The 18,764-nt window shown below is 40.6% G+C and overlaps 1 protein-coding gene across 1 annotated transcript in view; it reads right to left on the bottom strand.

Moving 5' to 3' along the window:
• Positions 1-18,764, bottom strand: part of LOC126272450 (uncharacterized oxidoreductase YjmC-like) — a 228,043-nt gene that overhangs the window by 20,991 nt on the left and 188,288 nt on the right. The window contains exon 8 of the mRNA XM_049975327.1: positions 7,200-7,357. Coding sequence (XP_049831284.1) covers positions 7,200-7,357 — 158 coding nt within the window. The remainder of the gene's footprint in view (positions 1-7,199; positions 7,358-18,764) is intronic.

The following is an 18,764-nucleotide window of genomic DNA, read 5'->3' as shown; positions in this document are numbered from 1 at the left end:
ATCACATTACTATTAGATGTATTCTGGCTTCCAGCACTGGATTATCAACTTTTTTCCACATTTCTGAGATGTATGGAAAGACGTCCTCATGACACACAATCTAAGGTCTGTGTGACTAGCCCTTGCCAACTTTCCCAGATCTGTCCATCTTTATTCCCTGATGAAAGAACTAACAGTTTCAAAAGCATAGTTTTCTTCTTCTTTTGATGTGTCCACTACCAGCTCTGGAGTTTTGTCCTCTGAAGGTAATTCATGGTCAGCCATTGTGGTCACCCACCTCTATCTCATTCTCATTGCAGTCATAATTACTCTGTTCCGGCGTAACCACAAGTGCCTGAACAAAGAGGAAGAACGCAAGACCAGAGAAGGTGGTGAGGCGATGTCAGCCAATAGCCCACTGACAAGGACTGTTCCACAACAGGAGCAACCTCTGCAAGAAGTTAATATAAGCATCGCTGCTGCCTGCCTCGGCTTGATATTAGTGGACAGTATTTGCAGTGTATCAGCACAGCCTAACAGAGAGTGCTGATCCAAAAATTGTGTGTCAAACTTGCATAAACATTATATACTACAAAGGACTAGGATTAATGTTGCATGCCACCCATCACTTATGAAACCTTTACTATTTCAAAGTGAAGTATTGTCAATCTGCTTTATTGAAATAAAACTACTAATGTTATTTGCTTGAATTGTTGTATAGCATCCTGAGACCGCTGCATCCCTTAGGCACCCTATACAAGACGAGTGGGCAAGACCCCACATTTGCCGACGAAGCCTTCCAAACGAACTCCGTGCTGATGGCCACCAATTTTTTTGCTGGCACCTTAATTGTCTCTTGTCTTTACTTTGCAGGGGCACCCATTTGCTTTAACATTTTCTTGTTGTTTTTGGTAATCAGTGTTTTCAGATGGGCACTGCACAAATTTTCTTTGCTTATTTACTTATTTGCTTTATCTAGTGTTACATTTGTGTCTTCCAACATGCCCACCCTACCTCTCCCGCCCCCTGCTCAGGTGCTGCAGCTGCATGCATTACATGCCACACAGCTAATGCAGATGTTTCAGTTCCTGAAGCAGCAGATTTCTACACTATTCAACATGGTGTGACAGCTACTGGCCAATACTGTGCACCCGGTGGAACAAACACCGCCTACTACAGCTGCCATACCACCTTTTTGACTGTTTCATGGCCAAGAAGAGGAATGGCTCAAGTGGTTACACCAAACACCGCCTACTACAGCTGCCATACCACCTTTTTGACTGTTTCATGGCCAAGAAGAGGAATGGCTCAAGTAGTTACACCAATTTGAGGCACACCTACTAGCCCACAATGTTGCAGGTACTGTCAAACTTCCCTATCTATTATCCACAGTAGGAAGATTAATTAAAAAACTCTTTCCTAAGGCCACTCCAAGTGAACTTGTGTATGACGAAGTAATCGCTTCGCTAACAAATTATTATGACCAACAAGTGAATGTGGTAGCAGCTAGGTATCAATTCTTTACTTGCAAAAACCTGGGTAACAGATTGTCAAGGTATGACAAGGAAATGCAAATTCAAATGTGCTTGCAGTGCTTTATATTTAGATATTATGTTGCTTGTTGTGATTGTGTACAATGCACCTGATGTCAAACTCTGAGAACAGACTCTGAAACAGTCCGATCCATCATTTCAGTAGGTAGTGAAAATGCTAGATCAGTACGATTCCAGTGCCTTGTCGGCTCATAAATTTGAGCAGCCAGCTATTTGTCACACTGAGTCTCATGCTTGTCATCACCTTATTCCTCAACGGCAACTTGCACCAGCCATGCCAAGTAAACAACGCTACATACCACGTACACAGTCCACTAAACAGATGGCTACACAGGCGAACAGACTTTAAGTCTTACCCTTGGTGTTATTCACAGCACAAACACCAAGACTGCCCCTCTCGATAATCTCAATGTTACGCTTGTGGTAGGAAAGGACATGTGCAATCCGTATGTTTGCAACAGGACAAACATAAGAATTTGGCCCGATCACAAAAATCGCATCACAAGGCCCACATCATTAATGCAGTATATTCAAAGTTTGCAACAGGCATTAGCAAACCAAGCAAGTGTGCTGTCTCTTCAGTGATACATCAGTCAAACAAACGTTTTGTTCGTTTATTTATTTGTGGGAAATGTGTGAAATTTCAGTTGGACATGAGTGCCTCTGTCACATTGCTCAATCATCGCACTGAACTGTTAGGCTCTTTACACCTGTCTAAAACTAGCATGCAACTGACAGCTTATAATGGACAAGACATTTCTGTTCTCAGAATATGTACTCTACCTGCCACGTATTGCTCACATACGTGAAGTGTGCTACAATCATGCGATTGTGAGAACACATTTTGTCTTCCTTCTTTTGAATTGTCTGGTTTTAACATTCAGGACAATGTGTTGTCAGTGTCTGCATTCAATGCCAAAGACAGTGTAGCTAGCTTGCTAAGAGAATTCCTGAAACTCTTTTCTGAAAGTTTAGGAAAAGCTAATAATTTTGTTGCACATATTATGCTGAAAGACAATGCTCAGCCAAAATTTTGCCAGGCCAGAACTCTTCTCATTGGATTACAGGACAAAGTCACTGCTGAACTTAAGGAATTGCAAGATAAAAAGAGTTATTGTGCCTACATCAGCTAGTCAATGGGCGAGTCCACTAATTTTGTTCCCCAAACATTCAGGTCGCATATGCCTCTGTGTTGACTAGGTCTACAGTCAACCCACAAGCTGTCATTGATGCTTATCTATTTCCATGCCCAGAAGATCTCATGGACAAATTAGGCACTGGACTCAACTTTTCAAAAATTGATTTGTGCGACTCTTATTTTCAAATACCGCTCAATGAAGAATCTCAAAGAGCATGTGTAGTAAATACTCATTTGGGTCTGTTTAAATATTTGCATTTATCTTTTCGAAGTACTTCTGCACCCGCATTTTCCAATGGTATTTGGAACAACTGACTGTGCAAGTATCAAACTGTTCAAACTATTTGGACGATATTGTAGTAGCAGTTCGTATACCTGAAGAACATATTGCAAATTTACGTTCTTTGTTTCATGTGTTATCTGAGGCAGGACTAAAGCGTAGACTGGACAAGTGCGATTTTTTTAAAAACCTGAGTTGCAGTATCTTGGTCATGTCATAAACAGTAAAGGTGTACAAACTCTTCAGCCACATTTGTTAGCCATATGATGTTTGCCAGTTCCTCGAAATATCACAGAATTGCACTCAGTTCTGGGGAAATTAATTATTATATTCGGTTCATACCAAACACTGTGTAAAAAGGCAGCTCCATTACATCGCTTGCATTGCAAGAATGTCCCATTTGTTTGGACAAATGAGTGCCAAGTAGCTTTTCAAAAACTTAGAGTTGCATTGCTGAGTGATCGATGCTTTCACCCTCAGTCTCTTAAGTGACCAACTGTATCTTTCCCTGCCTCTCTCAGTCAATTCCAACATGTAAATCTCTATTACTCACCAATGAGCCAACATTTTTTGATTGTTTTCATATTGAAATGACTGCCATAAGTTAAAAATGCCATTACATACAGATTTACAATTCCTTTCCTCTTAGACCTGTTGGAAGCTTAGTTCTGAAAACACAGTTTAGTTTACCAAAAGCACTTTAGGCCATGATTACTCTTGTGTTACTTCTTTAGGTGGGTATTCAGGTTGTCTTGAACAAGCCATAATGAAAATCGGATTTACTGGTTCCATGACTTCCCAGACAATACACACAACTTTTTTTCGTTCACAATGATGCCTACCTCCGAAATTCTTACCTCTTCTGTTCCTCTGTTATGAAACAAGTCCTGATTATAATTCTATTTGCTTTTAATTTAATTTAATCTTTACATACTTCTGCCAACACTTCCATATCATATTTGATACTATTTAATTGCTCCTCCAGTTCCAACAGTCATTACAGGTCATCAAGTTCTGCAAATTATTACTTCTAAATTTTCAGGTAGATTTCATGAAAATTTTGCAATTCTTCTTACAATATTGAAAGTATAGGAAAACTTTTTCTAAAAGATGGAGATACCATTTTTCCTTTCTGTTTTAAGCAGTAATCTGCTATCTGCAGAACTTCTGAATAAGATACCAGCAAATGGACTGAAATGCTGGAATGTTAATAGAAAAAAATTGTATGTATAGCCACCAGGAACATTTTTATTTCATTTGAGGAATGTAAATAGAAAAAAATTGTATGGATAGCCACTAGGAACATTTTTATTTCAGTTGACAATAACCACAAAAGCCTTTAGAAATACATTATAATACCCTTTGATGAATCAATGTTGAGCTAAAACAAGATAAACATCAATGTATGTAAAGAGTACTTGGCTCACTATTACCATGTTAACATACATGTAATGAGTATGCTGTCAGCATTAGAATGAGTAATATATATGCATCAAGTCCCAAGCAATCTAGTACATGAACATCAACTAAGTAAGAACTATGCAACAAAGTTGAGTTTGTTCACGACTGACATCTCCATGGCAGTTTGTCACCAGTATTTGTACAATCAACATACGTGTGTGACTCACACAATGTGTTAACATTATGCTGTGGTTGTATTACTTTTTACTAATTTCTTTTGTGTCATTCATTCCAGTCAAATCTCTGTGCCAACAACATGAACTTTTGTGTATTTGTGTCTTGTATCAAGTAATCTGCTATTATTGGTGCCTGTGTAAACTCAAACAAATGATGTACTATTTTACTGTTAGAAGTTGATTGTGAATAGGTACTGTGAATAGCTGAACACTGTCATACTGACTAGCAGAGTATTGGAAGTGTCTCCTGTGAACTACATTTTATGTAAAAGCTGGAACCAGTCATCATATCATCAATAGTGACAATAAATTCTGAAGTCCAAGTGATTAAGAATTGGTTATGTATGTTACTGGATGATTTACCACAAAACTAGTTTACAACAATTGAGTGAACTTCCACTGAAGAGACAGCAAGTGCAACATTGATATCATGTGTACCAAGTTTCACTTTGTTTTAAGGAAAAGTAACTCATTTAGGGGGAGCATGTAGACAAGACATAGAAAATTTGCTGGTAGAATAAGAAGACTCAATCTTAGGCTTTAGTGGTGACTCCAAAAACAGCACAGAAACCCAACTGGGAATTAACTGCACATATCATAGTAATAATAATAATAATAATAATAATAACGTCACATGGCACAAAAACCTGGTACAATATTTCACTTGGATGCCACTTTAGCAGCTTGCATGTCCCTTGGCCTACAGCACCCAGCATCCCCAGGCAGTTGACCATCCAAGTACCAAATGGTCCTTACATTGCTGATCTTCAGTATTAGTGTAAGAAACAGGGTATCCAACAAAGCACAACCATTAGTGATTGCACTTGTATGAGAACCTTGTCAGTGATCCCACCAACTCCATCTCTGATGGAGGAGTCTATCTACCAGAAGTAACTATTCTGCGGGGAACGTTGGTAGTGTAGTGAAAAACAGTAGTAATGGAACAAAAGTATATTACAGGTACGTGAATAAACAGAAAATTATAATGAGTGCCATATTCCGAACTTAACAGAAACAGTCGATAACTTGGGACAATGTTACAACATGGGATCTATGGAGTGGCTACCATCAGTTGGAAGCAGCAACTGTGGACTATTCAGAAAGAGTATTGACCACTCCACCAATCCACTACTAGTATCAGTATCAGTATATACCAGTTGGATTAGAGAATAGTATCAGTATCAGTATATACCAGTTGGATTAGAGAATGCGCCAGACGCATTTCAATGTTTGTTAGATGGTTTACTGTGAAAATCAAAACTGAAACAAAGTGTATTTTATTTTGTTAGATGGTTTACTGTGAAAATTGAAACTGAAACATTGTGTATTTTCTTTGGACAATATTATTACAATATTTTTTTTCCTAAGACCTACAGGAATGGTATGGTAACAAAATACCTTCAAATGATGGTGTGTGGCAAGTCAAATGCTAAGTCTGGATAGTGCTATTTCTTGTAAGAGGAGGTACAGTATTTGACACATGTAACTAGCTGAGAAGCAGTCAGGTTAATTAGCTGAGAAGCAGCCATGTATAGAATTTCCCAACATCACACACTGAGAACAGATGTCTATCCTTCCTGGGTCTAGCAAACCAGTATAGAATTATGTTCCTTAGTTCTCTGGGATAGTGTGGCCACTCATATATTTACTCAAGAAATAGTATAATTCAATTGGACAGTGAAGTCGGAAGGAACTTTTAATCACATTTATTAAAAATGATAACTGTATTGGCCTCCCCAGACTATCAGATATAATTTATTCTGTCCTGCAATGTAATCATGCACTGGGATATGTATCATGTCAGAAGACAGACTGAGGTGAACATTCTTTGGCATATGCCTTGTGTTAGTTTAACAAAGCAGAGAAAAACTACTCCGCCATGGAAAAAGGAGATGCTAAGTCTCATTTTCAGGATAACTTATGTTCACTGCAGTTTATATGGAAGTTGTTTTAAGCTCATAACAGACCATGTAGCATTAAAGTAGCTATGAGGTTTGCAAGATCCATCCAGCTGTTTTGACACTGTGGACATTTAAGCTCAGCAAACATAATTATGGACTCATTCTTTGAACTAGTACAATGCATGGGATTATAGAGGACCTAAGCAGTACAGTGTGTCCATCAGAGTACCTGCATGTTTCATCAGCAGTCTAGTGAAAGGCACAAGCAGCTGCAAGGACTGCCAACAGTTTGCATGACAATTGCAGCTCATTGCCAATGTCCTGTAATGTAAGAAAACCAGGTGGTGGCATTCCCACCCCAACAAGTGTACAACTCCAATGGCGGTAACACTGCTTAAGGTTGCCAATGTTGTTACTGTATGCTGCACAGCACTACATAAATTTCTGAAGATATGTCAGAGGACTGATAGTTGAAATCAAATAATCTGTATTTCTACATCTATAGCTGCACAAATATTTTTCAAAGCATTATACAGGGCATCATTAAGATTCACTGAACCAATGTTAATGATTTTCTTTTCTATTTTATTTGTGTAACAACAGAGTTATAAATGACCATCTGGTTGCTCCTCTGTGTTTGCAAGTAAATGTTACTGAAAATTATTATATGGCAGAATTTTCATTGACTTGAGCATAGCTCTCTGTACTTACTGGTGTCATATTTCTGAGATGTGTCATCAGGTCTTCCATACGACATTCAAAATCTGGAGCAAAGCACTTAGGATCAATTGCTGCAAAACACTGACCCAAGTTTGCAGGTTTTTCAGAATTCTGCATCCAATGACGGATATTAGGACCATAGCTAGAACCTGAATGCAAGACAATTCATGTTACTTTTACTACTTTTAGGACATGCAATAAGTTTTATACAATTTGGATAGTATTAATTTTAGACTTAAAATGCAATACGATGTTTGAGTATTAGCAAATGTTGCATATATAAAGGCTGTAGCAAACTGATGCTTAACCATGCAGTACATGGCCAAATCTGAATTTCCTTGATACTGCAGATGGTCACATCTGAGAGACTGATTGGGACAAATAGAAGTACTTCTGTAAGGGAAATTGGATACTGAACTGTTCAAGAGTTATTAGAGATTGTGCTTCAATATATGCAGTTGCTACAACAAAGAGTAAAATTATTGTCCCAATTATTCAGATGTGTGTATACATATAAGATCCACAATAGATTCCTCATCCCACATGTAAATAAATACAACTAAAAAATATTGATGCTCCATTTGCACACAATGTTCCAATAATACAATCATTATTCATATTTGCATACATTTGCTGCACACCACAAGAGAAGAGATTGAAATCATACCATCATCCATGCACACTAAATGTCAACATATCTCATAGGGCTGTTTAGGTTCATAGTTGAGACATTACAAGAGGGAGGGTAGATGTAAAAGATGCCCATTTAAAATGATGGAATAGTCTATCTGGCAGGATCTAATCAGAAATAAGTTTTAGAAATCCAGTGACATCATTCTTAATACCCACATTTAGCTCCAATGCCTCTTTGTTGGATATATAAAATAATTCTTGTGAGGGAAACAGTATAGCAACAACTTTCAAGTAAAGTTTGAAATTCAGAAGTCTTCTCTCTGGCTTAATGGACTTCTGCAGAAGAGGTATTTTCAAACTCTTAGAGCTGTCAGGCAACACTAATATATATGCTTTTCACATCATATTTTTTTACTGTCTGACTTTTGTTGCTACAGGTAAAAAATAAAGGAATTTAGTTTTTCCTTTGTAGATACCAGCATCTGCAAGGCAAGCAAAATTTCATTGGAGTCACATAATTAATCCTTCAAGAATAGCTTCTCACATGAAGCACAACATAGTACTTTCTGGTAACATTCCTCATCTATGACTATTGAAGATATGGATTTGTCGTTATCATACAAGTCTTCTGAGATCTTTTCGCTGTTGCTTGTCATTCTGATTTGGCATGAATTTGACAAAGTTAAGCAGTTTTCAAGGGCAGGTCTAGTCCATATATAGTGTCATTTAGAACAAACACTCTTCCAGTGCACTATAACATTTTATTATTGTCCATAAAATGATTACATTGAATTAGAAGTGTGATACAGGGAAAAATATTACTGAATACACAATAAAAGAATGCTCGTGGTGGTCTTTAGTTGGATGCATATTTAAGAATGCATATCAAAGGCAGAAAATTTTACAATATTAAAGCCAAGCCTACCAAGAGGTAATCTGAACCAAATGTGGGACTTTGTGTGATGTCCAAGCATTTCCCATGTGTATTTTTAATTATAAGCTGTAGTTTTTCTGGCGGGTAGAGTATATAATGACTAGATACCATTACAAAAATATAAAAAACTTGTAATGTATCTAAATATATAATTTTACTCATCAACATACCTGTTGAATACAGCACATGATTCTGGCTGCAATATATTTCATTGGCTTTCGTTGTATTTAGGGATAAACAATGGCTGTATAACAATTTGTATCTGCAAGTTTTAAATAATTTTGATTGGTATATCTATCTGCATTTGTATAAAACTGTACTAAGAAAATATAAACATAGTATATGCTATATGCATCAGTATCACTCACTCTTCTCCCCATTCCTTTACATGGCTGATGTGTGGTGGAAGTGAATACTTGCATGTATCTGTTTTCTTCTAATTTCTCAAAACTTATTATTGTTATAAATGCACAATATGTATTTAGGACAGCTGTACTTCCAATTTTAAGGACTGTCTTCCATTTGATATAAAATGTCATCCTTAAACAGTGGAAAACCCAGGATGGCATAAGTTGTTGTTCAGTGAATGTGTGCTGTCTGCTATAGAAAAAGCCCTTTTGGCTGAAAGCTTAACATGTATGACAGCCTTTTTGTTGTATCTGTTTGCATCCCAACATCGCTCAGACTCCCCTATGCATGACATAGTAATGAGCATCCCTGGCATAGAGAAACAACCAAAAGATTTGAGAGCAAATAAATCGACACATCCAGTTGGAATCCCAATTCAGTTTTACAAAGAGTACTGTATAACAATGGCACTTTACCCAATCTGCATTTATTATGAATCTCTCACCCATCAGACAGTCTCAAATTACTGGAAAAATTACAGGTGACTCCAGTACATAAGAAGGGTAAAAGAATAGACCTGCAAAATTACAGACCAGTATCCCTAACTTTGATTTGCTGCAGAACCCTTGAACATATTTTCAGTTTGAATATATTAAACTTTCTTGAGAATGAAAATTTTATGTCCATGAATCAGCATGGTTTAAGAAAGCATCACTCATGTAAAACTCAGCTCGCCCTTTCCTCACATGATCTACTGCAAACTATGCATGAATGGCAAAAGGCACATTCCATACTTCTAGATTTCTGGAAAGCATTTGACATGGCGCCCCATTGCAGGCTGTTAATGAAGGGACACGCATATGGAGTAAGTTCACAGGTATGTGAGTGGCTCAAAGACTTCCTAAGTAATAGAACCCAATATGTTGTCCTTGTTGATCGGACAGAAAGGTATTGTCAGGTGCACCCCAGGGAAGTATGATGGGATAGCTGTTGTTTTCTATGTACATAACTGGTTTGGCAGAGAGGGGTGGGCAGCAATCTGCAACTGTTTGCTGATGATGCTGTTCAAATGGTTCACATGGCTCTGAGCATTATAGGTCTTAACATCTGAGGTCATCAGTCTCCTAGAACTTAGAACTACTTAAACCTAACTAACCTAAGGACATCACAAACATCCATGCCCGAGACAGGATTCAAATCTGCGACCATAGCAGTCGCACAGTTCTGGACTGAAGCGCCTAAAACTGCTCGGAAACCACGGCTGGCTATGATGCTGTGATGTATGGTAATGTGTTGAAGTTTAGTGACTGTAGTAAGATACAAGACAACTTAGACAAAATTGCTAGTTGGTGTGATGAATGACAGCAAGCTCTAACTGTGGAAAAATGTAAGTTAATGCAGATGAGTAAGAAGAACAAACCAGTATTACTAGTGTTCTGCCTCACACACTCAAGTTGTTCAAATATCTGGGCATAACATTGCAAAGTGATATGAAAAGGAATGAGTATGTGAGAATTGTGGTAAAGGCAAATGGATGACTTTGGTTCATTGGGAGAATTTTATGACAGAACTATTCACCCATGAAGAAGACTGCATATAGGATGCAACTTATTCTTGAGTACAGCTCGAGTGTTTTTGAAGGAAGATATCAAAGCAATTCAGAGGCAGGTTCCTAGATCTGTTACTAGTAGGTCTGAACATCACATGTAACGGAGATGCTTTGCGAACTCAAACGGGAATCCCTGGAGGGAAGGCGACTTTCTTTTCAAGAAATACTACTGAGAAAATTTAGAGAATTGGCATTTGAAGCTGACTGCCACATGATTCTGCTGTGACCAACATACATTGCACGTAAGGACCGTGAAGGTAAGAAATGGTAAATTAGGGCTCGTATGGAGGCATATAGACAGTCATTTTTCCCTTGCACTGTTTGCAAGTGAAACAGTAAAGGAAAAGACTAGTAGAAGTGCATAGTATCCTCCCCCATGCACCATATGGTGGCTTGCAGAGTATCTATGTAGGTGTAGACATAGAACATCTCCTCTATATGGTGATTAGTAATCTTTCATAACAACGTCATCCTTGTAGCACCTCTTTTAGCATATTTTGTTGAGCGCCTCTGTAACAGCTTTTCATATAATTCTTCAAATGCTCTGTAATGTGCCATCTACTTTCCCTACAATCAGTATTATTTTTCTGTTTCCCATATAATATCTTAAGAAATTCCCAAAGTAATATGATATATGTGACTGATTTAAGTGTAAATTGCTAATGGAAGAACATGAAACTGATATTTTACACTCAAGAGCCATGTAGGGCCCCAGCGAGCACACAGAAGTGCCACAACACATGTAGCATGGACTCAACTAATGTCTGATGTAATGCTGGAGGGAATTGACACCATGAACCCTGCATGGCTCTCCATAATTTCGTAACAGTATGAGGGGATGGAAATCCCTTTTGAACAGCTTGTTGCAAGGCATCCCAGATAAACTGAATAATGTTCATGTCTGGGGAGATTGGTGGGCAGTGAAAGTGTTTAAACTCAGAAAAGTGTTCCTGTAGCCACTCTGCTCCAATTCTGGATGTGTGGGATGTCACATTCTCCTGCTGGAATAGCCCAAGTCGGTCGGAATGCACAATGGACATGAATGGATACAGGAGATCAGACAGGATGCTCATGTATGTGTCACCTGTCAAAGTCTTATCCAGTGTAATAACTTCAAGTTGAACAAATATATTTCAAGGAAGACGCAATACATGAAAGTCACAGATCAAGTAAACAGAGTAAACATGTGTACACTTTAACAGAAAAATGATAACTGCGTCCAAGTCTAGCAGCCGCTGGCTGGCTGGCCGCTTAGGTGGCGTGGCTCCTGCATGGCTGGCAGGCAGCGCCGCATGTAGAGGACACGCGTAACTGCGCAACGGCACTTTGAAAGATCGACAAGTCACAACACTTTTCCCCCTTTGAAGTTTTTGCACAGGTCTTGATGGAGGTGGCCTGTAGAATGCTAACGTCCATACGTGTTGTTTGACTGGCCGTAAAGTCTTGAGGAGGAGGCGACCTGTACGGACGGAAGTGTTCCCGATGATAACGGGTCGAGATGACAGGAGACGTAGGGGTCGAATCTGCTGGGGCCCAGTGCACCAATCTGCCAGTTGCGGCAAGTCCGGTTGTGACAGGATACATGGGCGATGTGTCCGCATCCGTAGGAGAAGGAGGTGAGTAGAGTTGCTCTGACAGATGATGGTCATCTGCTTCCTGCATGGGCATGTCTCCTGATGGCATCAGTTCTTGTGCTGGCACCGATATGATGGTGAGAGGACTGCGTTGTGAGTAATGAGAAATTCCAGTATCCCGAGCATCAGGTAGAGCCGAAGGTGGTGTAGCGGCATCCGGATCAGGCGTTGCCGGCACACGAGGCTGAAGCTGGGCCGAATGACGCACTGCTGCCTTGTCGGGAAGTGACGATGGATGAAACAAGTGGTTTGTGATCCGTAACAAGATGAAATTTGGATCCATAGGGAAAAACACCAAACTTATGAAGAGCATAAATAATGGCTAAAGCTTCTTTTTCAATTTGAGACCATTTTAGAGGTATAAGCAATGGGTTGTTCAGAACCATCAGAAAAACGGTGCGCAAGGACTGCACCGACCCTATATTGAGAGGTGCCCATGGCAAGAACAAAATATTGGCCAGGTCGATCAGTAGCCAGGCACGGGGCCTGTTTCAGCATAGTTTTCAATTTCTGGAAAGCCGCATCACATGACGCGGACCAGTGAAAAGGCACGTTTTTATGCAACAGGCAATGCAACAGCTGAGCCATCGAAGCAGCAGATGGTAAAAACTTATGATAGTAGGCTACTTTCCCCAGGAAGGCCTGCAGTTCCTTAACAGATGTAGGGTGAGGAAGGGCATCGATCGCAGCGACAGTTTGCTGAAGCGGACGAATACCATCCCGAGAGAGTTGAAACTCCAAGTACGTGATAGATGCCAGAAAAAAATTTTGATTTCTGAAGATTACACTTAATACCGGCAGTCTGGAAGACATGACGAAGTGTGTGGATATTTTGAAGATGTTTGTCAGTGGTGGAGCCAGTGACAACAATGTCGTTCTGGTAATTTATACACCCAGGGACAGTGAGCAATAATTGTTCCAAGAATCCCTGAAAGAGAGCAGGGGCACTGGCAACCCCGAATGGTAATCGTTGGTACTGATAGAGGCCGAAAGGCGTGTTAAGGACCAGAAACTGCTGGGAAGCGGCGTTGACAGGAAGTTGATGATAAGCTTCTGACAGGTCAAATTTAGGAAAATACTGGCCTCCAGCATGTTTAGTGAACAATTCTTCAGGTCGAGGCATAGGGTAAGTGTCGATAAGGCACTGAGCATTTACAGTGGCTTTGAAATCACCACAGAGATGCATATCACCATTTGGCTTAACAACGACAATGACAGGAGAGGACCACTCACTGGAAGCGACAGGAAGCAAGACCCCTGAAGCAGTGAAACAATCCAGTTCCCGTTTGACCTGATCATGAAGGGCCACAAGAATGGGCCGAGCTCGAAAAAACCTATGCCGAGCAGAGGGTGTGAGTGTGATATGAGCTTCAAAGCTGTTTGCATGGCCTAACCCAGGAGAAAAAAGGGACGAAAATGTAATTGACAAGGAATCCAATTGAGCATAAGGAATAGCGTCAGAGACGATATTGACAGAGTCATCTGTGGAGAACCCAAAAACACGAAAGGCATCCAAACCAAAAAGATTCTCCACGTTACTATGGTCGACCAGAAATATGGGAACAATAAATTTGTAAGATACCTCAGCATCAAATTGTCCCAAGAGAGAAATCTTCTTTTTATTACTAAGTCCATAATTGCCTAGTGACAGGTGAGAGGATGAAGATACGTCTGAGAACTGATGATAGTGGCAGCAGAACCAGTATCCACCAGCATGCGAACATCTCGAGCAAGTATTTGGACAGTGAGGAATAACTTCCATGAAAGGGAAGAAGTATAATTGACAGAAAACACAGAATCAGAATAAGCGTCATGTTCATGAACATCATGTATGCAGTCGGATTTCAAACGAATGACACATGACCCTTTCTTTTTGCATTTGTGACACACAGCCCAACGTTGTGGACAATCTTCTGGTGAATGTTGCGTAAAACACCGCAGCCATGAAGGAAGTTGCCGTGGGTTTTACTGCAGTTTCTTAGAGGTTTGTTTACAGTTAGCCTGAGGCTGTGCTTGGGAGTGTACTGCGGCCATGTTGGCCGGCGGGGACATGCCACGTGCCTTGTCAACATCGCACAGAGGATGCATTTCCCCGACGTCGCCCCATGCCTCTATTTGTGCTCCAGGAGTGTGAGAAATTTCAAAAGACTGAGCGATGGAGAGAACTACATCTAGAGTCGGATTTGCCAACTGAAGGGCACGTTGCCTAACTCCTTTGTCGGGTGCCGATCGGATAATAGCATCCCGTACCATGGAACTGGTGTAGGATTCTTTGTGAACTTTAGTAACAAATTGACACTTTCTACTGCGGCGTGAAGTTCAGCAGCCCAAATGTGATAGGTGATAGGATTGATTCGGTTGTTTTTGACAACGATAAAAGGCAACACGAGAGGCTACCACATGTGTTTGCTTTTGAAAATAGACAGACAGAAGAGAGCACATTTCAGCAAAGGACAAAGGCGCAGGATCTTTGAAAGGAGCCACTTGCGACAACAACGGATACATTTGAGGTGAAATCCATGAAAGGAACAGAGACTTACATGTTTGTTCGTCCATGACATGAAATGACAAGAAGTGCTGTCGAAGATGTTTTTCGTAATCAGACCAGTCTTCCGCTGTCTCGTCATGAGGAGGAAAAGGAGGTAGAGACAACGACAAGAGACGCCCCGCATTTGATGCCATGACGAAATCACGAATCGCATTTGTGAGAAGCGTTTGCTGTTCTATGAGACCTTGCAATAGTTGCTATAAAGTAGCCATGGAAACACGTGGGTCAACGATGGAAAAGAGAAACCACTACCTCGTCGCCAGTTGCTATAACTTCAAGTTGAACAAATATATTTCCAGGAAGACGCAATAAATGAAAGTCACAGATCAAGTAAATAGAGTAAGATGAGTGTACATTTTAACAGTCAAATCATGACTGAGTCCAAGTCTAGCGGCCGCTGGCTGGCAGGTCGCTTAGGTGGCGCTGCTGCTGCATGGCTGGCTGACAGCACCGCATGTAGAGGACGTGCGTAATTTCGTGGCGGCACTTTGAAAGATCGGCGAGTCACAACCATTTTTGTATATAGTGGCTATCAGCAACCCAGCATTTTTGGACTGTTGGACATGAAAATGCAGCTCTAAGAGCAGCAGCTGAAACAGCAGCAACAACAACCAGAGAAAATACAAGAGCTGATCCATTCGCTGACTGTGCAACTGGGGGCACGAGCACTGGTGACACAGACTCTGCTGCCCTTGCCAACTTTATATCCAGGTTTTGATGAGACCAAAGAAAGGTTGGAAAATTATCTATACACTTTTAAGCTGTGCTGACAGGTAAGTTGCATCAGTGAATCTGCAGATCAGAACAATTTGTTGCTGTCATGTGGAAGTAGTTTGCATGAGGTAGTAAAGAAATTGTGGCCCATTATGGACCACAAATATTTAGAATTTGTGGAGTTGAATAGATTACTGACACAGTAGTAGAGTCAGAAAATGCACATGGTAGCTACCCACTTACATTTCAGTCAGCATCTGAAGCATACTGGGCAGTCATATGCAGTGTGGACAAAAGACTTACAGGGAATAGCATGTAGATGCAATATTGAGTGTAAACACTGTAGTAATTCCCACACAGACTCCCTAATTCACAATGGAATGGTGCAGCTGGCACTTGGCAGAGTGATACAGACTTATACATTAGCACATTCATATCCAGTGTTGTAAGGATGTAAAGGCTTATCTCACTAGGGGTAAGATAGATACTGCCTACAGGAAAATTAAAAAGACTTTTGGAGAAAGGAGAACCACATGGATGAATATCAAGAGCTTTGATGGAAACCCAGTTCTAAGCAAAGAAGGGAAAGCAGAAACGTTGAGGGAGTATACAGAGCGTCTATACAAGAAGGATGTACTTGAAGACAATATTACGGAAATAGAAGAGGATGTAGATGAAGATGAAATGGGAGATATGATACTGCAGGAAGAGTTTGACACAGCACTGAAAGACCTGGGTTGAAACAAGGCCCCTGGAGTAGACAACATTCCATTAGAACTACTGACAGCCTTGGGAGAGCCAGTCCTCACAAAACTCTACCATCTGGTGAGCAAGGTGTATGAGACAGGCGAAATTCCCTCAGACTTCAAGAAGAATATAATAATTCCAATCCCAAAGAAAGCAGGTGTTGACAGATGTGAAAATTACCGAACTATCAGTTTAATAAGTCACAGCTGCAAAATACTAACACGAATTCTTTACAGACGAATGGAAAAACTGAAAGAAGTCGACCTGGAGAAAGATCAGTTTGGATTCCGTAGAAATGTTGGAACATGGGAGGCGATACTGACCCTACGACTTATCTTAGAAGAAAGATTAAGGAAAGGCAAACCTACGTTTTTAGCTTTTGTAGACTTAGAGAAAGCTTTTGACAATGTTGATTGGAATACTCTCTTTCAAATTCTGAAGGTGGCAGGGGTAAAATACAGGGAGCAAAAGGCTATTTACAATTTGTACACAAACCAGATGGCAGTTATAAGAGTCGAGGGGTATGAAAGGGAAGCAGTGGTTGGGAAGGGACTGAGACAAGGTTGTAGCCTATCTCCCATGTTATTCAATCTGTATATTGAGCAAGCAATAAGGAAACAAAAGAAAAATTTGGAGTAGGTATTAAAATCCAGGGAGAATAAATAAAAACTTTGAGGTTCGCCGATGACATTGTAATTCTGTCAGTGACAGCAAAGGACTTGGAAGAGCAGTTGAATGGAATGGACAGTGTCTTGAAAGGAGGGTATAAGGTCAACATCAACAAAAGCAAAACGAGGATAATGGAATGTAGTCGAATTAAGTCGGGTGATGCTGAGGGAATTAGATTAAGAAATGAGACACTTAAAGTAGTGAAGGAGTGTTGCTATTTGAGGAGCAAAGTAACTGATGATGGTCGAAGTAGAGAGGATATAAAATGTAGACTGGCAATGGCAAGGAAAGCGTTTCTGAGAAAGAAAATTTTGTTAACATCGAGTATAGATTTAAATGTCAAAAAGTCGTTTCTGAAAGTATTTGTATGGAGTGTAGCCATGTATGGAAGTGAAACGTGGACGATAAACAGTTTAGACAAGAAGAGAATAGAAGCTTTCGAAATTTGGCGCCACAGAAGAATGCTGAAGATTAGATGGGTAGATCACATAACTAATGAGGAGATATTGAATAGAATTGGGGAGAAGAGGAGCTTGTGGCACAACTTGACTAGAAGAAGGGATCGGTTGGTAGGACATGTTCTGAGACATCGAGAGATCACCAATTTAGTATTGGAGGGCAGTGTGGAGGGTAAAAATCGTAGAGGGAGACCAAGAGATGCATACACTAAGCAGATTCAAAAGGATGTGGGCTGCAGTAGGTACTGGGAGATGAAGAAGCTTGCACAGGATAGAGTAGCATGGAGAGCTGCATCAAATCAGTCTCAGGACTGAAGACCAGAACAACAACAACAACAACATCCAGTGTTAGATAAGGTAGCAGAAATTACACAGTCAGAAGAGTTGACTGCACTGAATGTGTTTTCTGACTGTATGACAAGTCATACTAGTAGGACAGGGTCCCACTGGCAGTTCTAAGGCTTTAGTGTCCAAGTTGTTGAGGCAGTCAGTTATGCACAGTAGCAGAATGTGACCTGCCAGCAGCTGGCTGCAAAGGTGGGGGCTGCATCAGACCTGTCCCTCCGTCTGTTACTTGAGAAATCTACTGAGGGGAATGTTGTGGTTGGCAGGAGAGCCAACACAGGGTTACTAAAGGAGGCCGAAATGCACGCGTTTTAGCTCACGCAGGCTGGCGTGAGGTCTGGATCATGACAAGGGAATTAGAATTGAGAAAAACGGATGTAGCTGGTGGAATACTTAACTTTAATCCATTAATGACAAACGTCGGTCTTGATGGTACATGATTCAATATCGATAATAACTGATAATGGCGCCTTGCTAGGTCATAGCAAATAACGTAGCTGAAGGCTATGCTAACTATCGTCTCGGCAAATGAGAGCGTATTTCGTCAGTGAACCATCACTAGCAAAGTTGGCTGTACAACTGCGGCGAGTGGTAGGAAGTCTCTCTAGATCTTCTGTGTGGCGGTGCTCGGTCTGCAATCATTGATAGTGGCGCCACACGGGTCCGACGTATACTACCGGACCGTGGCCGATTTAAAGGCTACCACCTAGCAAGTGTGGTGTCTGGCGGTGACACCACAGGGAAAATCCATGAGGAGAGATAATGCCTCTAGTTCCTTGCAACTTGTCAAGCCTGCCACACAACAGGACACTAAGCAGTTGGTGCCTGGAAATGACAGTGAGCACTGCAATGGGACAACATTACCATGTTTGCAGTTGAGACTACTAGTCCATCAGCTGGTCTACAGCAGCAGCCTA

The sequence above is a fragment of the Schistocerca gregaria genome, chromosome 5, assembly GCF_023897955.1.
Source record: "Schistocerca gregaria isolate iqSchGreg1 chromosome 5, iqSchGreg1.2, whole genome shotgun sequence".
In the NCBI taxonomy this organism is placed as follows: domain Eukaryota; kingdom Metazoa; phylum Arthropoda; class Insecta; order Orthoptera; family Acrididae; genus Schistocerca; species Schistocerca gregaria.
This window is presented reverse-complemented; position numbering and strand designations above follow the sequence as displayed.